Source organism: Anopheles coluzzii, chromosome 3 (genome assembly GCF_943734685.1).
Source record: "Anopheles coluzzii chromosome 3, AcolN3, whole genome shotgun sequence".
Classification (NCBI taxonomy): domain Eukaryota; kingdom Metazoa; phylum Arthropoda; class Insecta; order Diptera; family Culicidae; genus Anopheles; species Anopheles coluzzii.
In genome coordinates, this window is record NC_064671.1 from 59,293,747 (window position 1) to 59,317,832 (window position 24,086).

The following is a 24,086-nucleotide window of genomic DNA, read 5'->3' on the forward strand; positions in this document are numbered from 1 at the left end:
GGTCCTATTTTCGGCAGGCTGTGTTCCTATTTTCGGCAGCGCGAATACGGGTCAGAAAATGTTTGTATCAACGTGAATATGTACAAAAAAATGTTTAAAGCAATTTAACACTCTTACTTTCCTAAGATTGGTGTTAAAAAGCACTTTAATTATTAATTTTATGTTGCTTATTTTGGCCCGTTTTGACAGCCATTTTGATGCGACGTTTAAACAGAGCAGCCATTGACAGTTTGATGGTTATAGCGTACGGTGCGAACTGGCTTACAAATATTCATTTTTCTCTTAAGTTAGAGCATTGTTTGTCGTAAAATTGGTGATATTTGGTACAAGAAAGGTCATATTATGTGTCGACATACGCATTGTAGTGTTGTGATCAATTTTAAAAGGAATATTCAGCCAAATTCAAAGTGTGTTATTGTTCCGAGTTTCGGCAGGAGCCCACAACAATGAGCTGTCAAAAATGAACATTTACTGTGTACCTATTTTCGGCAGCATGTAAAGTGAAAAATAACCTGTTTATCGTGATTTTAAAATTCCGAACAAGTTAGAATATATTAAATAAGCATAAAATCTTTGATAAACACCACTTTTTCATTTTTTTACTGTTCTGATTCTCTTAATCACAAAACCTGCCGAACGATTGGCTGACAGCAAAGCTGCCGAAAAAAAGCACAATTTATTTGATATTTTGGAAAATACGAAATGAAATGGTGTGAAACTTCGTATGTGAATATCAAATAAGTACACTTTCACTACAAAATTGTATTTTGTGAAATTTTTTACCGCATTTGTGCAGAATTTCACGTTTTTAGCTACCCTGCCGAAAATAGGTACACTGCCGAAAACTGGTACAGTTACCCTAGTACATAGTGAATGTAATCTAAAATACCGAGTAATCTTTTGTTTCTGACAGTAAAATTCGACTTACGCAGATATTCGAGTTTCGCGAATTCCTCGGGAACGCATAAACCGCGTATGACGGGAACAGACTGTATTCAATAATTAGCAGGGAATCGAAGTTCCAACAATGAGTTCAGACTGTATGTAGTACCCTCATGAGCTATCGCGCTCTATGCTTTACCAGTTCATCTTTATGCCAAATACTACATTTTTCGACACGGATATGGATTTGTGATCTAGTTTAGTGCTGTTTATTTTCCTTCGTTATATCCATTCTGCATGCCCATCATGGATTGAAGCCTCGATTGGACTGTGCCCCCAAATGTAGAACTGATTATCCTGCTATCCGTATTCAATGCGTCACTAATAGTCAAACCCATTAGTGGTACAGGCAGGCTTGACCGACAACGGTTGCTACATCAAAGTAAATCCATCTTGTCCATCTTACAATTTAAATCCGGAGTGTATCGCAACGACACCAAAGGTTAAATTTTCATATTCAACACATTTGAAGCCAGCGTTCTGAATCATTGCTTTAAATTCATTTTGCTGCGGAAACTTTCGGATGCTCTCTACCAAGTACTGGTACGGCTGCCACTGATTAGCTAGTATTTGTCCCATCGGTGGAATCACTTGGAAGGAATACTGATCGTAAACCCTGCAAAAAAAACATCATTTTAGCCCAAAAATATACTAAAACTATATAAAATATATGATTCATATTACCATTTAAGATATTCATTGTTCACATGACTGAATTCTAGGCACATAAAACGTCCTCCCGGTTTCAGCACGCGGTGAGCTTCCGAAAGTACCTAAAAGACACATCTAAATGTTAAAAGCTTCCTTCCATATTTTTAAAACTAGCGGTACGTGCTTTGTCAATATGCGTGCAATTTCTAATCCCAAATGCGATCGTGTACACGCTGAATGATGAATCCTCGAAGGGCAGTTTTTCGGCATCGGCACACACCCATTCAATTGTGTCACCGGCTGTAGGTAAGTTCAATCTGTAAACAATAATACCATAATTATCATTTTATATAAGGCACATAACTACTTTCATTTCTACCTACTTTTCCCATCGTTGTTGACCCACATCTAGCATATTTTGATTGATATCACAAACAGTAACATGACTAGGCTTTCGATCTGGTGTAGTCTGCTTTTGCAGATATTTCATGTATCGGAACGCTATATCGCCAGTGCCACCAGCCATGTCCAGCAGTCGTATTCCATTTCCCACCGGCGATAATCGTTCCATGAAAATATCTTTCCATACACGATGAATTCCCATCGACATAGCGTCATTCATCAAATCATAGGATGCCGCGACCTCCTCGAACACTTTGTGAACCTTTTTCCATTTGTCGCTCTCTTTTACCGTTTGAAAACCAAAGTGTGTATCCGAATCGTGTTGCGTTGCGCTTTGGGTAACATTTTCCCTTGCATTGCTGGAAAAACGCGCAAGCGGAAGTCTGTGTATCAATAGAGAGGTTCTTCGAAGAGGCAACATTGCGTAGGTTTTGATTTGGGTACTGCGAAATCATGTCATGTTTATTTTGATAACTTTCGTTTCGGTTGATAGCTCGCGTATACACATACCGAAAAATGACATTTCGAGAAAAAACGCTTCACACACTTTCAAAAACGCTTAACCTTTTTACACACAAACAAATTGGTAAAGAATATGTTTGTCTTTGTTGTTTCGTTTATCACTACAGCAATTATCCGCAGTACGCGATACTCGATATACGCGAATTCGCAGTACGCGATTCCTCTAAATTTGACAGCTCCATATGTTTTTTGCAAATATTTTAATTTTTTGAAATATTTTATGCTCTTTTTGAATTTCCTTAATGTTCTTAATGCATTTTGCATTAAATTTGTGCAAAAGATACCTATTTTATAACAAAAAACTTTAATGCAAAACTCTGTGGCGATATTTTTCAACCCTCGAACCGGTAGTGTAAACTATTTTTCCATAGGAATCCGCTATACGCGAAAACTCGAGATACGCTATTGCGCTCGGTCCCGTACGATAGCGTATATCGGATAATGACTGTATACAAATTCTACTAAATTTCCTAAGCTATTTAATACGCTATTTCCTACGCTAATTCCTACGCTAATTCCTACGTTGCACATTAACTGCCGGGTATAGTTTGTTGAACTGGTAATGCATCCGTTCCTGAACCAGGTCCAAGTATCTTTCTGAATTTATATCCGGAATAGTTCCTAGAACTTTCCTCAAAATGATAAAATCAGTAGCTATATTTGGATCAGCATGGGATTTGTTTAATTTGTTTATTACTCGTTCAATGGATAACAATGGATCCGTGTGAATGTTCTTAAGTCTAATATTAGATTAAAATAAGTAGTAAGATCATCTTAATAATTCGCTTCTAAGGCAGTTTTTAAAGGATTGCACTGAGGTTCCAAAATCAAACAAATGACGAACTTCGTTAAACACCCTAATCATGGAGTTGAGGGGGTCCATATCCAGTTCGACTACGGTTCAGGGCAAGTAACGGACGAGAGCGAAGCTGAACAGCAGGCGCGTAAAAGTTTAACTGCTGGAGTAGGGAAGGACAGTCGATGTTACTTTGCAGTAAACCAGCCACAAATAGTTGTTGTGCGGTACGGCGTCGGATGTGGAGCGGTTGCAGTCCGAGGAGCAGAAGTCGCGATTCATAAGGTGGTAACTGACTGCCAGGTGGCCAAGGTAACAAGCGTGTTGCGTATCGGGATAAGCGACGCTGTATCGATTCCATTCTCTCAGAAAGTCTTTGGGTTGAGGGCTTCCAGACGACACAGGCGTATTCGAGTACCGGGCGGATAATACCACAGTATAACGCTTTGATGCAGACTGGGTCTTTGAAATCTCTTGTTATCCGAAACAACATGCCAAGCAATTGATTACCTCGGGTAATCACCTCCTCTGTTTGCTGGTCAAATGACAGCTTTGAATCAAGTATGACTCCGAGATCCTTCATAGTATTAGTGCGTTCTATTGGTAAACCGTTAACTGTGTATCTGGTATTCTTAATTTCTCGTGCGCGTGTGAATGAAATGACTCGGCATTTTTCAATGCAGAGGCTCAGGCGGTTTCTATTGCACCATCGGTGAAAATCGAGAAGGTATTGTTGTAGCTCGGAGTGGTCTGTGTCATTTTTTATCGTCATGTAGATTTTAATGTCATCTGCATACATTAAATGATTCGCTGCTGGTACTACATACGATAGGTCGTTGATGAACAGTACGAACAGTAGCGGACCCAGGTTGCTACCTTGTGGCACACCAGATGATGCAATGAAAGACCTTGAATGGCACCGTGAGAAAGATACAGCATACGATCGATTGACAAGGTACGATTCTAACCAGCATATTAAATTTCGCCCAAGTCCCAACTTGTTCATCTTGGCTAAAAGGATGTTGTGATCGATGCTATCAAAAGCAGCCTTTAAATCCATATAAACTGCATCTGTTTGAATCCTGCTATCCATGTTACGGAGACATTGTGATGTAAAGTCAACAAGGTTAGTAATCGTCGACCGCTTTGGAACGAAACCGTGTTGTTGAGGGCTAATATAGTGATATGAAGCCGTGAGTAAACTTGTTTGGATCACTTTCTCAAAAACTTTGGCTCCAGCACTGAGTGATGTTATGCCTCTATAGTTGGCTGCATCTTCCTTGTCACCTTTTTTAAATATGGGGACTATCCATGAACTCTTCCAAATAGAGGGGAATTCTCCTTGTTGCAGCGAAAAATTAAAAATTTTGGTGAAGATCGGCGCAATGGACTCACAGCATCGGCTGAGAATGATGGCAGGAATACCATCTGGGCCGGGACTAGCTTTGGGCTTGACTGCTTTGAGCACATTTAGAACAGATTCTTGCGATATATTAGTTAAATTAAGGTCGATGACATCATTAGGAGTATTAATTAAAGCGTTGGTGATAATATTGTCGTCAGTAGTTGAGATTGTGTATCCCTCCTCGAATCTACACGCAAATATATCACAAATATCTGAAGCAGTTGAACCAGCTCGGTCATTATGGTAAATCGATTTAGGTGTCGCATTTGTACTATTGTGTTTCTTACGAAAACTCCAGAGAGCTTTGGGCCTTTTGATAAAATTCTTCTCCAACCGAGACAAGTAGCCACCGTAGCGTATTTTATTGTAACTACGGTACAAGCGAGTTGTTTCATTTAATATGCTTTTGTTAACAGGTGATCGGTACTTCGTATATTTTTTTAATGCAGCTTCCTTAGCTCTTTTAAGTTTTTTTAGGTGGCGGTCAGACCAAGCAGGGCCGCTCTTTGGTGTGATAATTGGTACACACGAATCAAACGAGGATAAAAGAAAGCGTATAAATATCGATAAAGCTTCATCAACAGAATTAAACTGGCTAATTCTGAACTGGCTATTAAAATTAGTTATGAGCCGAGTAAAATTGGTTTTATAAAAATTCATCCTAGGTCTACTTGCTTGCGTCAGTGTAGGATTAGGCATTGTGCTTGGAATTCGAACCGTTAAATCGATGGCTGGATGGTACAGGTCAGGAGAGACTAGTGGTGTTGGGCATGGGGTGCAAATCGATGCAGTAAGTTGCGGCAATAAAATTTGCGAATACTAAGTCGAGCTGCCGGTTAAGCGAGTTTTTGATACAGCTTATTTGATAAAGATCGCTAGCGTTAATTTCATCGAAAAACCGGGATCTGACCGAAGATGATGAATTTGCCACATAGTGCGCGAACGATGATGAGTGACCAAATGTTTGTTGTGCTAGTGACCACGATACTGCCGAAAAATTAAAATCTCCAAACAAAAATATTAGATCATTAGTTTTTGCATGGTTTACTATTGCACTTACACTTTCAATCACAGATGTAAGAGTATCTGTGTCGTTAGCTCGATTAGGAGGAATGTAAACAGTCCCGATGAATATCGTGCAAGATGATAGGCGAACGGTAACCCACACTTGCTCAAGTGAGTTACGAGGTAGAGTGAGTTCACGGGTGTTCAATAAGGATGAGCATGCGATCAGTGCGCCACCACCACGAGTATGCATACTATTAGACAAGCTACGATCACATCTATACACCGAATAGCCCGGGTCAAACAGTAGCGATGATGGAATTGAATTGTCAAGCCAGGTTTCGGTGAGTATTATTATCTGATATTTAGCGTCCAATGTGTTCAATCCAAATTCTGTGAGTTTGGTACGTAGTCCTCTAAATGCAATGACGTCGGTTGTGGCCAGCCGTCGTTTCACAGATTCCACGACTTGTTCACAGGAAGTGCCAGGAGCAATGTTAGCTAAATGAAGCCACATTTTGGGTACAAAGCGGTTTTGAACGGTTGGAAGGTTTGGAGAATCGTTATCCGTGCCATAAATAGCAATTGGCTGGCGAGAAGTGATGTTATTTGTGATGTTAATATTGTTGTGCTCAGCTAGTGACGGTACGGCTGTGTTATTGTTGATATTGTTGTTATTGATGTTTGTTGTTCTTTTGGCGACAAGCGAGATAGCACGTGAAGTGTTTGTAGCACTGACCAACTCGGAGAATAATCTCTTCGCTGGTAAAACTCTGCGCAATTTGGCAGGAGGGTGACTGCTCAGTGGTGTTCTCTTCTGCGATTCATTAAGCTGCGATAGACCAGTACGAATTTCTTTTGCTAGAGGTTCAAGTGCAGATTTGAGACTATTGGCGACGGCATCCATTGTTGTTTGTATGCTCGACTGGGCCAAAGCTTGTTTGATGTATTTAGTGCGAGGATTAATAATCACATTGTTGCACGCTAGGCAGCACCAGTGGAGTTGTTGGTATTCGTTGGTTAGCTTCAGTGCATTCTCAGATGCGGATGTGGAACGGTGAGTTGCAAATATAACAGCTAATCAGGTTTTCGGTGATCTCGGTTGCGCAAGAGTTGCAAGTATGCTCCATTTTGAAAAGGAATTCACAGGTCGATGCCTTGACCGGTTAATAGACGCACTACGCGGGTGATGCGACCGACGAGCAATTGAAGAAGAACTAGCACAATTGCTAAAAGTATGTATAATACGTTGTGGGCAAGCTCACTACACAACTTTTAATCTTAGAGAAAACTGATTGTTTGTTAAAATAACCGAAATACGGAAAATAAATCACGGAGCTATACGTAAACACGTCTGACTATGCCGATTTGAGCTACAGCTGATTCAATCATGATTGATTCCTGGACCGGTATGTGTTCAATATCAGTTCCAAATCCTTTATGGGTTTACTTGTAGTTTCAGGACCGATATTGATTCATGAGTAGTTCCAGAACCAGTATGTGTTCAGTGTTCAGTTCCAGGATCTTTATAGGTTGCCTTTCAGTTCCAAGAGCGCTGTGGGTTCGTGATAGGTTTCGGCCGATTTGGACCGGTTAGGACCGATATGGGTTCATGGTATGTTCCTAGGCAAGTATGGGTTCATGATCGGTTCCACGACCAGTATTGGTTCATGATCGGTTCTAGGACCAGTGTTGGGTCAAGATTGGTTCCAGGGCCGGTATGGGTTCGTTATCCGTTCCATGGCAGGTATGGGTTTGTGATTGGTTCCTGGGCCGGTATGGGTTCATGATCGGTACCAGGATCCATATGGGTTCATGATCAGTTCCAGAGCCGGTATGGGTTCATGATCGGTTTCAGGGCCCGTATGGGTTCATTATTGGTTCCAGGGCCCATATGAGTTCAGTATCAGCTCCTGGACCTGTATGACTAGTATTATTTCCAGAACCGGTTTGGGTTTCTGTACAGGCTTAGGTTCAGTAACCAGGTGCAGGACCGGTATTAGGTAATGTGCAGATTTTGAACCAGTTTTTGTGCAGCTTTTGAAGGTGATGTAATTGTGTGAGGACCAGTATGGGTTGGATTTTGGTTTTAGGTTCCTTAATCGACATAAGGACTTACTTTTATTTGAGTTTAGAAACTATTGCTTTCCATGTGCCCTTTACAGTAAAGGAGATCTGTTGTGTTTAGACACTTTTGTATTTAAATACACGTATTAACAACATATAAAATAAATAATAATATAATAATAGCCGGTCTCGTAATACAGTCGTCAACTCGTACGACTTAACAACATGCCCGTCATGGGTTCGATCCCCAAACCGACCGTGCCGCCATACGTAGGACTGACTATCCTGCTATGGGGGGGAATCAATTAGTCACTGAAAGCCAAGCCCACAAGTGGGTACAGGCAGGCCTTGACCGACATCGGTTGTTGAGCCAAAGAAGAAGAAAATAAATAATAAAACACAATACAGAACTGATACAACACACTTTAAAATGATACAAGTGCGGTGGCCGCGCACCAGCCGCACCGAGCGCCCCTGCCGAGAGCTCCTGCTCGATCGGCTCGCAAACACACTCTGCTTGTGCGCTCGGGACACACTAAGCCTTGCGCTGCTTAGTGTGTGCGACAGTGTGCGTGTACACTGTCGTCCTCCTGGACGTTGACCGGTGGCAGCGCAACTGCCACGGCAAGTCCAGGGGTCGGCACGGCTGCCCACAACATCTCCCCCTTTTAATACCGAAGGGCTCGAACCGACGCGGGGGTATTCCACCAAGGGAATACCGGCGTGGTGAACCCTTCCGGCCGATGCTGCCATGATGTGGGGACCCCGATGTTGGTGCGCTGAGCAGCGCTTGCTGCTGCTCTCGGGCCACACCGCGATGGCGATGACGCGGCGGTGATGCTGATGATTCTGCTGTGCCGCTCCCTGGGACGGCGGCGATAGTGTGACGGCGATGATGATGACGATGATGATGACGATGATGATGATGCCGCGATGATGATGACGATGATGATGATGCCGCGATGATGATGACGATGATGATGGTGCCGCGATGATGATAACGATGGTGATGATGATGCCGCGATGATGCTTGCCCCAGGGCAGCAGCGATTTATCTTTTTCCGATGACGGGCGGCAGAGATGAAAATACTCGGGCGGCATGGTTCCTCGCCCTCCTATGATGCTTTGGCTCATCGCCCTTCTTTTTGATGTGGCTGCAGTCGGGGCGCAATTGGCGACGCCCGTTCGACTGCAGCCGGGACGGCATGCAACCTCGTCCCATCTGGACATTGTGGCTGTAGCCGAGGCGCAATCGGCGACGCCTGTTCGACTACAGCCAGGGTGAAAACGTTCGCACCGATGTGGGCTGCTGTGTTGCAGCCGATGCAACTTGTGCGTTGCCGATCCTGTTGTGCTGCCGAGGCGGAATGTCACGTCGCCGTGTTGAGAGGCAGGGCTCGAGCCGCGGCGGAATTGCTGCCTCGCCGATGATGTGCTGAGCTCGAGCCGGGGCGGTATTCGGGGCGGTATCGGCTCGTCGCCGATGGATCCTTGTTGTGCTGCCGAGGCGGAATGTTACGTCGCCGTGATGCGAGGCAGGGCTCGAGCCGCGGCGGAATTTGTGCCGCGCCGATGATGTGCTGAGCTCGAGCCGGGCGGTATTGCTCGTCGCCGATGGATCCTTGTTGTGCTGCTGCTGCAGCTGGGCGGAATGCGTCCTCGCCCGTGAAACCTGGGGCTGCAGCATGGGCGGATGTGACGCCCATCCGAATGTTCCAGCAGCAAGGCGGAAAGCTACCTCGCCTGTGGTGCTGCTGGCGTTGCTGGGGCTGCAGCCCGACGACCTTCCTTTTCGCCGAGAGTGTGTGCTCGGCTGCCCATGTGGTCGCCAATGATGGGACGCCAGCCGGGGCGTCGGTGTCTGCGGTGGCGGCGGCCCGATGTTCCGCGGTATCCCAAAAGCACAGGGAACCGTGCCATTGCGATGGACGCTGCGATGATGCAGCAAAATCGAGATGGGCCCGATCGCGATGGCGTCCGCGGGTTCTTGTTGGGATCCCCCTTACGCAGGAAGATCCCATCCTCGTCGCCACTGTTGTGTTTAGACACTTTTGTATTTAAATACACGTATTAACAACTTATAAAATAAATAATAAAACACAATACAGAACTGATACAACACACTTTAAAATGATACAAGTGCGGTGGCCGCGCACCAGCCGCACCGAGCGCCCCTGCCGAGAGCTCTTGCTCGATCGGCTCGCAAACACACTCTGCTTGTGCGCTCGGGACGCACTAAGCCTTGCGCTGCTTAGTGTGTGCGACAGTGTGCGTGTACACTGTCGTCCTCCTGGACGTTGACCGGTGGCAGCGCAACTGCCACGGCAAGTCCAGGGGTCGGCACGGCTGCCCACAACAAGATCTTTTAAATTTAGTTTCGTAGCCCTGTAACCTGGCCAAATTAACTAGTTTCACTAAAATTTGCTAACCTGTAAATTCAATGATTACAGGTGACCCCCAAGGTACGACTGTATTTGGGACCGAATAAATGTCTCAAATCACGGTCTAAATTTAAAAGGGTGTAGGTCGAATATCTGGCAATATAAAGTTTGCTATGCTTTATAGCTATGATAACGTGCTTTGTACTCAAAAAATGTTTGATTTTGTATTAATTGTACTCCAAAAGTCGTTTACACGACCACAAGTTTGGATAGTCAAGGAATCGACTGTGAATGTCCCATGCGCCACAGATTAAGCTTAAAAGACTGGAAAATCAAATATGCATAGAAAATAAATTAAAGCTACATAGCTTCTCTGGTTTGCTCTATAATTGGCGTATCATAACTCATCATTATATTGCTGTCCTTTTCTTGCAATCTTCATCCAATCATAGCCTTCTAACTTTCCGTGCAAAAATCTATATGAATGGTCTTGTGGTCTGATACCATCAATACCATCGACTATTATTAAAATCTCACTTGCTTCTGTGCAAATGGTTTACATTGGAGTTTATTATTTTAACATTCGTACTGCCGTTCAAGTTCTAGCGATCTATATTGTCATGATCGATGGAAATTTTTCTTTGACAATACTATTTATTCCACTTTTATCAAAACTGTTTTTTTTTCTTCATTTCCTCGCTTTCAACCTCCCCACAACCTTACTACAATCGATCAACCACAAGACTGACGTCCGTCTTCTCCAACTTCCTTTACTTTCCGGTTTCGCCCGGCCTGTCTTGCGCTTGACGCTCTTTCGCCCTTTCAAGCAAATTGGTTGAATAATTAATTAAATTATTTCTTGCAAGGTGTGGTATGTGTTGTAAGAGCTCGGCTTTATTCCGCTCCTTGCTAGAGCGCGGTATAATCTGACAACGATGACAGATAGTCAGAATACATACAGAACGGAGTGAAGCCAGATCGTGTATTACAGCAAGCTACCCACCACAAATTGGCGACGAGGACAGGATTAATTTTCTTTATTCCTATTTGCAACACGAGATTGAAGCATTTGAATTGAAATAAAATAGGGTAAGTTATCAGAGAAGGACGAAAGAAATGGGGAAAAGAAAGATTAAGAGCAGAAATGAAATAAAGCGTTGAAAGCATCATAGTGTTAGTGCTGGCTTGGGTTATGCGGAGTACAAAGGAAGACAAAAGGATAAGTGAATGCTCTGTGTCGAGAAAACAGAATGGCCGCCTCGGGGAAAAAAAAACAAAAGAGATGTGTAGAAAGAGCTGTGTCAAGCAAACAGCAGTGAAGCGTTATGGAAGCGAAAGGCAAAATTATAAGATCTATAAAAAGCGCTGTGTCTTGAAAACAGCAAGGCCGCGTCTTGCAAGCGGATGAAATAATTGAAGATGCCTTTAAAGGCCGGGCTACATTGATCGTACTCGCAAGCGTAATTTTGATTTTCACTAGCGCATCTGGCGGCGGCTGGTGGAAGCTTTATTTGGTCATCGAGGGAATGGACCTGCCGGATCTCAAAATTAAGTAGTTTTTCCATCGTTTTCCATTGCAAAAATGGATGCAATGCGTGCAAGACATGTGTATCTACGTTTTACAAAACTTTTCTGCTCCGATTTAAGTAAAAATCATGGAAAATTAACGTATTTTCTGGAGCGGCTCCAAATTGTTTGGAAAAATGCTTCGGTCAGCCGCCGCCAGATGCGCTAGTGAAAATCAAAATTACGCGTGCGAGTACGATCAATGTAGCCCGGCCTTAATGAGCCGCGTCTGGAAGCGGTAGGGGAAAATGAAGAAGAGGAAGAAAGAGAATCAAATAAGTACGCGTCTAGAGAGCGGAAAAAAAGCGAAGAAAAGGAAGGAAGAGAATTTAATAAATGCGCGTCTAGAGAGCGAGGAAAAAAAGGAAATACTCGATATTAATAGTTCTGACTCGGGAAAGAGTCATGAATCTGTCATGAAATAGTGAACTAATTGAATACTTGATCGTATTCACAACCTGCTTCATTTCAGGGAATCAGCGATGGAACCAAACAAATTATTTGGGAATTTACCACCACTGTCGTTAGCAGGCGTTCCCCTAACCGAGCGGCGAACAAAATGGACGACTTGGTAACGGGGGTTCGAAATTTGGTTGCGTATGGCGAAGATAGTGGACGGAACGGAGAAAAAGAATTTACTTTTAACTTGTGGTTCTCTCGAGCTGCAAGAAATATTTTTCAGCATTCCAGATGCAGATGTAGAGGCGGACGTAGACCAGGGCGTAGACCCATACGAGATTGCTATTCTTAAATTGGATGAATATTTCGCTCCACAAAGACACGAAGCACACGAGAGATTTTTGTTTTGGTCAATGAAACCGGAGCCGGAAGAAACGCTAGAGAAATTTGTAATGCGTGCCCAAGCTCATGGCTCCAAGTGCAATTTCGGGGCAACTGCGGCAGAGAGTGCAGGGATTGCAATCATTGACAAAGTGCTTCAGTTTGTACCGGCAAATTTGCGAGTCAAACTTCTGCAAGAAAAAAACTTGTCTCTGGACGAAGTCATTAAACAAATAAATTCGTATGAAACATCCCGAGTTGCCAACGAACAAATGAGCGGTAGGAGCAAATCTTTTGAAATAGATAACCAACACATCCATCATATAAAAACATTGTGTCGATTCTGTGGTCGTACCCATGGGCAACAATCTTGCCCGGCACGAGACAAAACGTGCGCAAAATGTGGCAAGCGAGGTCATTTCGCTGTTGTATGCTACTCAAATGCTGGACAAACTTCAAATAGACTACATACGAATCAAAGAATGCAAAAGAGGCCGTTCGGAGGGCACTTTAATGATTCGGAACCAAATAAGAAAACGGCAAAGTTTGCAAGGAAAATTCACGCAATCCAGGATGACGGAAATGAACCTCTTGAGTGTGAATTAGTGGAGATGGTATCTTCGGCAAACGATTCAGACGAATTGATCTGGGCGAAAGTAGGCGGTATCCTTATCGAGATGCAAATTGATTCTGGAGTCCAATCGAATATCATAGACGATAGAACGTGGGCGTCAATGAGGAATAACCAAGTCAAGATCATCGGCGAGGCACGGAGTCCGGATCGGAAGTTCAAGGCATACGCTCAGACCGATTGTTTAGAAATAATTACGATGTTTGAGGCGGAAATAGCTATTGCGGACGGGTTGAAAGAACTCCGTACAATTTCCAAATTTTACGTAGTTAAAAATGGTCCACAACCACTTTTGGGAAAAATCACCGCAAAATAGCTTGGAGTATTATATGTTGGATTACCTAGCTAGCATGAATCAATCAACCAGGTTGAAACATTTCGCGCGTTCCCCTCAATTCGTGGAGTCAGCATCCACATTCCAATTGATAAGACGGTGACACCCGTAGCTCAGCGACTCCGACGATTGCCTTTGCCCATGCTAGATAAAGTTGATAGTAAACTAAACGAGTTGGTCGCTAAAGACATAATAGAGAAAGTATCGGAACCGAGCAGCTGGGTTTCACCCATGGTGATAGTTGTAAAAGATTGTGGAAGTATTCGGCTTTGCATAGACATGCGGCAAGTTAATAAAGCAATTTTGCGAGAAACGCATCCACTACCAACCATAGAAGACATACGTTGGAGAATGAATGGTGCTAAATACTTTTCTCGCCTTGACATAAAGGATGCTTTTCATCAACTACTGCTCGATGAAGAAAGTAAAACTCTCACAACTTTTATCACCCACCGTGGACTTTATCGTTATAAACGAATGATGTTTGGGATTTCATGCGCTCCAGAGAAATTCCAAAAAATATTGGAACAAGTTTTGGCCGACTGTCCAAACACAGTCAATTTTATCTACGATATCATAGTTACGGGAAAAACTGAGACCGAACACGATTTAGCACTAGAGAAAATGATGGAAAAGATTGAGGAATATGGCATTTTACTTAATCAATCTAAGTGCGTTTTCAAACTCACAGAAATCGAATTCGTTGGCCAACGTTTTAACCAGAACGGAATGCTCCCTGCACTAAACAAAATTGAAGCAATAAGAAGCTTTCGGCCACCCAAAAATTGTGAAGAGGTTCGGAGTTTTCTGGGATTAATTACTTACGTGGGAACGTTCATTCCAAACTTAGCTACAGTTTCATTCCCACTACGCGAATTAACAAAGAACAACGCCGAATTCGTTTGGGAGCGAGACCAGAACAAAGCATTTAACGAACTGATCCGGTTAGTTTCTAACGTCGAAAGATTAGCCCATTTTGATCCTCATCTAAAAACCCGAGTAGTGGCAGATGCGTCCCCAGTAGGGTTAGCAGCCGTCCTCCTTCAGTTCCAGAACGAGCAGCCTAAAGTAATAGCTTATGCCAGCAAGAGCCTAACGAGTACCGAGCAACGGTATGCACAAACAGAAAAGGAGGCACTAGCGTTAGTATGGGCCGTGGAACGGTTCCAAATCTATCTATTCGGAATACGATTCGAGCTGGAAACGGACCATAAACCTCTAGAGGCTATCTTTAGCCCCACATCTTCTCCTTGTTTGCGGATTGAGCGTTGGGTCTTAAGGCTGCAGGCTTTTAGCTCTGATGTAATTTATCGGAAAGGAAAAACGAATATAGCTGATCCTCTGTCTCGGTTGTCAAGTCCTACTGAAGTATCAGAATTTGATCCAGATTCTACAGTATATATCCGCAGCGTGATGGAAAATGCTGCAATCGATGTGCAAGAGGTAGAGATTGCTTCTTCGAATGATGCCAAAATGCGGGCTCTTAAGGAGTGTTTGGAAAGAGGTGCGTGGAATTATACAGATGAACTACTGAAACCTTACCAAGCATTTCGATTGGAACTCGGAACAGTTGGAGACCTAGTAGTCCGCGGTAGCAAACTAGTAATACCGAAAGCTATCCGGCAAAGAATGCTAGAACTGGCACACGAAGGGCATCCTGGACGCACTAAAATGCAACAACGGCTGCGATGTACTTGCTGGTGGCCAGGAATGGATGAAGCTATTGCTCGACTGGTTAGCAGCTGCTCAGGCTGCCAATTGGTCAGCCAACCAGATAAACCGGAGCCCATGAAGCGAAGGCCACTACCACATAAGCCTTGGGTAGATGTAGCAATCGATTTTTTGGGCCCACTACCAACTGGTGATTATCTACTAGTTATCATTGATTACTTCAGTCGGTACAAAGAGGTCGAAATTGTTAAGAAAATTACAGCGGTTGAAACATCTGAACGACTTGAACGAATATTTGTGCGTCTTGGCTATCCGAGAACCATAACACTCGACAATGGAAGGCAATTTGTGAGCAATTATTTTGACAACTATTGCAAACAGCGAGGAATATTGCTTAACAAGACAACCCCATATTGGCCGCAAGAAAATGGTCTGGTTGAACGCCAGAACAGGTCTTTGCTAAAAAGGCTGAAGATAAGCCAGGCTCAGAACGGGGATTGGAAAAAAGATTTGGGGGCGTATCTCTCCATGTACTACGCCACTCCACACAGCACCACAGGGAAAACACCGAGTGAGTTGATGTTCAACCGAAATATCCGGACAAAAATACCATCATTGGGAGACATCAGTACCGGATCTGCATTACCAATGTCTGATTACAGGGATAGAGACACATGTATGAAGGAAAAGGGAAGAGTGACAGAAGATCAACGACGCAAAGCTAAACCGTCTGATATAATAGTAGGAGATAGAGTCCTATTGAGGAATACAATGCCAGGCAACAAACTGAGTACACCCTTTGGACCACAGATTGCAAAAGTAATTGAGAAGCAAGGTTCTCGCGTAACAGTACAGGATGAGCAAAACGGGAAATTATATGACAGGAATTCGAGCCACCTAAAAGAGTACAAGGACCCAGACGATCATAGGGATGGTTGTGAGAGGGTGGTGGATAACCAGGAGGAAGGAGTAGGTTTTAATGAACCAACGACCGAAGAGATACCGAGAACACTCTCCCGTCCGAAACGAGAAATTAAACGTCCCGCTAGGTTCCTATCATAGAGTAAGAGATTGGGTGAAATAATCAGATGAAATCAAATAGTAAATAAATAATTTGGGGAATTGTATTTATCGTTCATTATTCGGAAAAAAGGGAGATGTGGTATGTGTTGTAAGAGCTCAGCTTTATTCCGCTCCTTGCTAGAGCGCGGTATAATCTGACAACGATGACAGATAGTCAGAACACATACAGAACGGAGTGAAGCCAGATCGTGTATTACAGCAAGCTACCCACCACACAAGGGTAATTCAATTTTTGTTTTGAATATTATTATTAACCGTTCCTATCAGTATTAATCCTTCTCATTCAACTGATATATTAGTTTATCGCCTGCTTCCTTTTTTTTTTATTATTGTGGTGGGTAGCTTGCTGTAATAAAGCGAAAGGCCATGGGAGTGACAAAATGCTGACAAATTTTTCAAAATGTGAGCTTTTGTCACTTTTTTGAGCTTTTGTCAAAATTTTGTAAACCTGGAGCAGCCAGGAAAAAAAGTTGACAAAAGTTGACAAAATTTGACGTTCGTGAAAAAGCGTAAACAAACAGCTATTTAGCGCAGTTGTGACCCATTGTTATGATAATAATGCTAAAATGCATGATTCTAATTGATGTATGTACCTATTTAGTACTTCTTAAACAAAATATCGATGATATTCAGATGTTGGAGCTTTTTTTCGCTCTTGTGTATGTTTTTGGTGCGGCCACGAGAAAAGCTCTTTTTTGCAGTTGACAAGCAATTTTGACAAAGTTGAAAAAAATTTCAACATTTTTTCAGCTCCGTGGCCACGCGCTAATACACGATCTGGCTTCACTCTGTTCTGTATGTGTTCTGACTATCTGTCATCGTTGTCAGATTATACCGCGCTCTAGCAAGGAGCGGAATAAAGCCGAGCTCTTACAACACATACCACATCTCCCTTTTTTCCGAATAATGAACGATAAATACAATTCCCCAAATTATTTATTTACTATTTGATTTCATCTGATTATTTCACCCAATCTCTTAATCTATGATAGGAACCTAGCGGGACGTTTAATTTCTCGTTTCGGACGGGAGAGTGTTCCGGTATCTCTTCGGTCGTTGGTTCATTAAAACCTACTCCTTCCTCTTGGTTATCCACCACCGTCTCACAACCATCCCTATGATCGTCTGGGTCCTTGTACTCTTTTAGGTGGCTCGAATTCCTGTCATATAATTTCCCGTTTTGCTCATCCTGTACTGTTACGCGAGAACCTTGCTTCTCAATTACTTTTGCAATCTGTGGTCCAAAGGGTGTACTCAGTTTGTTGCCTGGCATTGTATTCCTCAATAGGACTCTATCTCCTACTATTATATCAGACGGTTTAGCTTTGCGTCGTTGATCTTCTGTCACACTTCCCTTTTCCTTCATACATGTGTCTCTATCCCTGTAATCAGACATTGGTAATGCAGATCCGGTACTAACGTCTCCCAATGATGGTATTTTTGTCCGGATATTTCGGTTGAACATCAACTCACTCGGTGTTTTCCCTGTGGTGCTGTGTGGAGTGGCGTAGTACATGGAGAGATACGCCCCCAAATCTTTTTTCCAATCCCCGTTCTGAGCCTGACTTATCTTCAGCCTTTTTAGCAAAGACCTGTTCTGGCGTTCAACCAGACCATTTTCTGGCGGCCAATATGGGGTTGTCTTGTTAAGCAATATTCCTCGCTGTTTGCAATAGTTGTCAAAATAATTGCTCACAAATTGCCTTCCATTGTCGAGTGTTATGGTTCTCGGATAGCCAAGACGCACAAATATTCGTTCAAGTCGTTCAGATGTTTCAATCGCTGTAATTTTCTTAACAATTTCGACCTCTTTGTACCGACTGAAGTAATCAATGATAACTAGTAGATAATCACCAGTTGGTAGTGGGCCCAAAAAATCGATTGCTACATCTACCCAAGGCTTATGTGGTAGTGGCCTTCGCTTCATGGGCTCCGATTTATCTGGTTGGCTGACCAATTGGCAGCCTGAGCAGCTGCTAACCAGTCGAGCAATAGCTTCATCCATTCCTGGCCACCAGCAAGTACATCGCAGCCGTTGTTGCATTTTAGTGCGTCCAGGATGCCCTTCGTGTGCCAGTTCTAGCATTCTTTGCCGGATAGCTTTCGGTATTACTAGTTTGCTACCGCGGACTACTAGGTCTCCAACTGTTCCGAGTTCCAATCGAAATGCTTGGTAAGGTTTCAGTAGTTCATCTGTATAATTCCACGCACCTCTTTCCAAACACTCCTTAAGAGCCCGCATTTCGGCATTTTCCATCACGCTGCGGATATATACTGTAGAATCTGGATCAAATTCTGATACTTCAGTAGGACTTGGCAACCGAGACAGAGGATCAGCTATATTCGTTTTTCCTTTCCGATAAATTACATCATAGCTAAAAGCCTGCAGCCTTAAGACCCAACGCTCAATCCGCAAACAAGGAGAAGATGTGGGGCTAAAGATAGCCTCTAGAGGTTTATGGTCCGTTTCCAGCTCGAATCGTATTCCGAATAGATAGATTTGGAACCGTTCCACAGCCCATACTAACGCTAGTGCCTCCTTTTCTGTTTGTGCATACCGTTGCTCGGTACTCGTTAGGCTCTTGCTGGCATAAGCTATTACTTTAGGCTGGTCGTTCTGGAACTGAAGGAGGACGGCTCCTAACCCTACTGGGGACGCATCTGCCACTACTCGGGTTTTTAGATGAGGATCAAAATGGGCTAATCTTTCGACGTTAGAAACTAACCGGATCAGTTCGTTAAATGCTTTGTTCTGGTCTCGCTCCCAAACGAATTCGGCGTTGTTCTTTGTTAATTCGCGTAGTGGGAATGAAACTGTAGCTAAGTTTGGAATGAACGTTCCCACGTAAGTAATTAATCCCAGAAAACTCCGAACCTCTTCACAATTTTTGGGTGGTCGAAAGCTTCTCATTGCTTCAATTTTGTTTAGTGCAGGGAGCATTCCGTTCTGGTTAAAGCGTTGGCCAACGAATTCGATTTCTGTGAGTTTGAAAACACACTTGGATTGATTAAGTAAAATGCCATATTCCTCAATCTTTTCCATCACTTTCTCTAGTGCTAAATCGTGTTCGGTCTCAGTTTTTCCCGTAACTATGATATCGTAGATAAAATTGACGGTGTTTGGACAGTCGGCCAAAACTTGTTCCAATATTTTTTGGAATTTCTCTGGAGCGCATGAAATCCCAAACATCATTCGTTTATAACGATAAAGTCCACGGTGGGTGATAAAAGTTGTGAGAGTTTTACTTTCTTCATCGAGCAGTAGTTGATGAAAAGCATCCTTTATGTCAAGGCGAGAAAAGTATTTAGCACTGTTCAGGCACAGCCCTGTCACTTCATATCGTGCTTAACGAAACACGAACATTCTTCGTTCAATTTCGAGTGTTCGGCTCGATCGAGTAGTTTATAAATAACAGTGTATGTCGCGAATAAACGCTCTCTTCCAATTTTGCTGCACAACGAATAACTGCTGGTAAATATTAAAGGTTTGAAGGTTACACCGAAACGCGAAAAATAAATTATCCGAAATAGTGAGATTAAACATTGGTGCCGTGACCAGGATTAAGACGATTCTGGTTTTCTGAATCTTAATTATTCTCGCGATAATCACTGTTTGCGCGCGTGTAACTGTGCTTTAGTCGCCTCACAATCGACCGAGTTCACTGTGTCCGCGAAATTTAGCGTTTTTTGTCAAACCGCACTATGACTGCTCCGATAAACGTTTTGTCGTCCAGAAGGACAGTTTTACTAGCAGTATTGGCTAAGCACGAACAATTTTTGGCAGAATTTGGTCCGGAACGGGATGCAATCGAAATCAACATTCGCATTGCAAAGGTCCAGAAGCTTTCCGTTGATTTGGAAGCAATTCAGGCCAAATTGGAAGATGCGGCCACCGAGGAAGTGATAAGTCACAATGCCGCGTTACGAGACGATTTTGGCTCGCGTTTAATACGCCTTGAAGCCCATTTGAAGGCTAAACGGGTGCACGCTCCGCGATCCGCAAGCACAACACCAAACACTAACCCGTTGGCAGGGATAAAGCTTCCCACCATCTCACTTCCTGAGTTCGATGGTGATTACATGCAATGGCTCACGTATAGGGACACTTTTGAGGGATTAATTCACGAAAACATGGAACTACCACCGATACAAAAGTTTCATTATTTACGAGCTTCCGTGAAAGGCGAGGCCGCAAAGGTGATCGAAGCAATCACGATCAGCGCAGCCAATTACGAGCTAGCATGGCAAATGCTCACCGAACGATACTCGAATGAGTATTTGTTAAAGAAACGGCATCTTCAAGCACTTTTTGGTATGGCCACCGTTAAGAAGGAGAGTGCATCAACCCTTCACCATCTTGTGGACGAGTTCGAACGTCACAAGAAAACGCTCAATCATCTAGGTGAAAAAACGGAGGCATGGAGCTGCTTGTTAGAACACTTAATGTGCACAAAATTGCCTACCTCCACATTAAGAGATTGGGAGGAAAATGCCTCAACTAGCCAAAATCCTAGTTACGAAGGATTAATCGCATTTTTACAGCGCCGTATGCGAGTGTTGGAAACCCTACAGGTAAACATTATCGAAGCTCCCCCTACCGTGAACCAAACGCACTACGCACATAAACATGCTCCGCCTATGCGCTTAGCAAGCTTTCCGTCAACATCACACGACACACGCACATGCCCTTTATGCCACTCCGATCACAATTTAACGAAATGCCCCCGTTTCATGCAAATGTCACCGGAGGAACGGTACCGAAACACAATGACACTGAAATTGTGCTTGAATTGCTTGCGCGACAATCACCGTGTGCGTGATTGCTCATCGCAATACAAGTGCAGACACTGCAATTCAACACACCACTCGCTTTTACACTCTTCACAAAATTACGGCACATTTTCCACTGCAAACACGTCAGCTGCGCAAAATGCTTCCGTACGCAACACACACAACACAGACGATCACACGGCAAACACGCAACGCACTTATGCAGCAGCATTGAGGCAAACTACGGAACAAGTTCTGCTTCAAACTGCACTAGTAAACATTATTGATGCACATGGCATAATGCATCCTGCACGCGCACTTTTAGATAGTGCCTCCCAGCCAGATTTGATGAGTAGCCGTTTTGCTAACCGGCTAGGTATCAAATCGGGCACGGTCGATATCACGCTGATTGGTGCTGGTCAATCGTCCACCCCGGTGCGGAAATCGATGCGCACCACGGTATCATCCAGAGCGAGCCCTTATGCGATTAACGTTGAGTTTTTGATAGTCGAGAAGCTTATTGCTGACCTGCCCGCACATGATGTGCCCACCAGCGGCTGGAAATTACCGCCACATATCATATTCGCCGACCCCCATTTCGAGAAGTCGGCACCGATCGACATTATTCTCGGTGCCCGGCACTATCACACGTTCTTTGTAAGCGGGGCGCAATATAAAATGTCATCGAATCTCCCAGTCCTGATGGAGAGCGTATTTGGATGGGTCGTTAGTGGATCAGCATCTACCTCTCAGCCAGCAACATCCAATACTTTTCACACTTCATCCGTGGTGTGTATGGTTTCACTAGAAGAATCAATAGAGTGTTTCTGGAAAGTAGAAGAACTACAGGTTAACGATGGCTATTCTCCTGAGGATCGCAAATGTGAGCAATTTTACAAGGATACAACACAGCGAGATGAAGCTGGTCGTTATATGGTATGCTTACCTAAACAAGCAGACTTCGATGTTAAGCTTGGCCTTTCGAAGGCAGCAGCATTAAGGCGGTTTAGTTTGTTAGAAAGGAGGTTAGAACGAGATCCAAACGTAAAAGCGGCTTACCATGATTTCATGCGTGAGTATCTGGAGCTTGGGCACATGTCACGCATAAAAAATCCCTCCGACGACGAACGCGCGTATTATCTGCCTCACCATCCCGTGTTCAAAGCCGCTAGCTCCACAACAAAGGTTCGCGTGGTATTTGATGGTTCAGCTAAGACGTCCACCGGCTTTTCGCTAAACGAGGCGTTATGCGTCGGCCCTGTCGTGCAGGACGATCTGCTCGACATAATTTTGCGCTTCCGCACATATAAGGTAGCCGTTGTTGGAGATATTGCGAAAATGTATCGACAAGTATTGCTCCATCCTAACGACCGGAAATTTGTACGCATTTGCTTTCGATTTTCGCCTCACTCGCCAATCGATTATTTTGAGCTGAATACGGTTACTTATGGCTTAGCCCCCTCATCATTCTTGGCAACCAGAACATTGCTGCAGCTTGCAAATGATGAGGGCGCCTCTTGTCCCAATGCTGCAGCTGCTTTGAAAACTAACTTCTACGTTGACGATTTCATCGGTGGTGCTGATTCCATCGGAAATGCTCGCCAGTTGCGAATCGAGCTTTCTCAATTGCTCGCCAAAGGCGGCTTCGAGCTGCGAAAGTGGACATCCAATCAGCTCGAGGTGCTCGCCGGTTTAAATGCGGATCAAATCGGCACACAGTCAGCGCGGCAATTCTTACCACACGAGACGGTAAAGGCTCTTGGTGTTTCATGGGAGCCAGAGCATGACGTTTTATCCTTCGAATCCGCAATATCCAGTGATGTGTCCATTCCGACAAAGCGATCCATTCTATCCAACGTAGCTCGCATGTTCGATCCGCTGGGCCTGATCTCCCCGATTGTCATTCGGGCCAAGATGATGATGCAGGAATTATGGTTGCAGAAAGCTGGTTGGGACGAGTATGTTCCAGATACTATCTGTAAGAAATGGAAAACAATACAAGAGGATTGGCAACTCATCTCTAAATTCAAGGTTAGTCGTTATGCGCTTCTACCTGGTGCGCGTATTCAGCTACATACCTACTGTGATGCATCGGAGGCAGCATATGGAGCCTGCATTTATGCGCGTTGTGAAGGCGAAGGTGGGCAGATTCGCATAACGTTGCTTTCTTCCAAATCGCGTGTGGCACCGCTCAAGCGCGTCACACTACCCCGCCTTGAACTATGCGCTGCTGTATTAGGAGCACACCTGCATCACCGAGTAAAGAAGGCGATGGGGATCAACGTTGCAGAATCTTTCTTTTGGTCGGATTCCACCATCACCTTAACCTGGATCAGCGCCACACCCAACACATGGGCAACGTTTGTGGCTAACAGGGTATCTGAAGTGCAGCATTACTCACACCCGCGGCAGTGGAGACATGTACCCGGCGCGTCTAATCCTGCTGACCTGGTTTCACGAGGCATGTCAGCCGCTGATTTCCTGAAAAGCAAACTGTGGAGCTTCGGTCCGGATTGGCTATCTTTGCCCGCTTCCATCTGGCCCAACTCTAACCCGGAACCAGCCAACGAAACGAATCTAGAGATTCGCCAGCTGCATTACACAGATTCACAGCACGACGCGGTTTACCGGCACACATACATTCGGACAACGAGAAAAACTTCGAAGGCGCGGCGAGGGAGCTTCACGAGCTGTTCGAAATGTTTCGCGATGAACAGCAGCTACATCTAATTGTGACAGATTGCACTAACCGCGGCATCAATTGGCACTTCACCCCTCCCAAGGCACCACATTTCGGCGGATTGTGGGAAGCAGCTGTGAAGACCGCCAAGCGACACCTTTTTCGGCAGTTAGGCAGCACGCGACTATCCTACGAAGGCTACACAACTGTCCTACATCAGATTGAGGCGGCGATGAACTCGCGTCCTCTCCTACCTATGTCAGACGACCCTAACGAGCTATCGGCACTTACCCCAGCGCATTTCCTCGTGGGCACATCGATGCATGCTGTCCCCGAGCCGGACTACACCCATCTTCGTTCCTGCACCCTCAGCGACTTGCAGAAGTGGCAAGTAATGGTG

General features: G+C 44.2%; 2 protein-coding genes across 2 annotated transcripts; one reads left to right on the plus strand and one right to left on the minus strand.

The window, feature by feature from the left end:
- Positions 1-1,124: 1,124 nt before the first annotated feature.
- Positions 1,125-2,465, minus strand: LOC120958746 (2-methoxy-6-polyprenyl-1,4-benzoquinol methylase, mitochondrial). Its single transcript, XM_040381747.2, has 4 exons — positions 1,977-2,465; positions 1,778-1,910; positions 1,627-1,715; positions 1,125-1,558 (listed from the first exon to the last, which is right to left on the minus strand). The coding sequence occupies exons 1-4, from the start codon at positions 2,414-2,416 to the stop codon at positions 1,345-1,347; spliced, it is 876 nt and encodes a 291-aa protein (XP_040237681.1). The 5' UTR covers positions 2,417-2,465; the 3' UTR covers positions 1,125-1,344.
- A 17,473-nt stretch (positions 2,466-19,938) lies between these two features.
- Positions 19,939-23,736, plus strand: LOC125907330 (uncharacterized). Its single transcript, XM_049608949.1, has 2 exons — positions 19,939-20,638; positions 21,332-23,736. The coding sequence occupies exons 1-2, from the start codon at positions 19,939-19,941 to the stop codon at positions 23,734-23,736; spliced, it is 3,105 nt and encodes a 1,034-aa protein (XP_049464906.1).
- Positions 23,737-24,086: the final 350 nt, after the last annotated feature.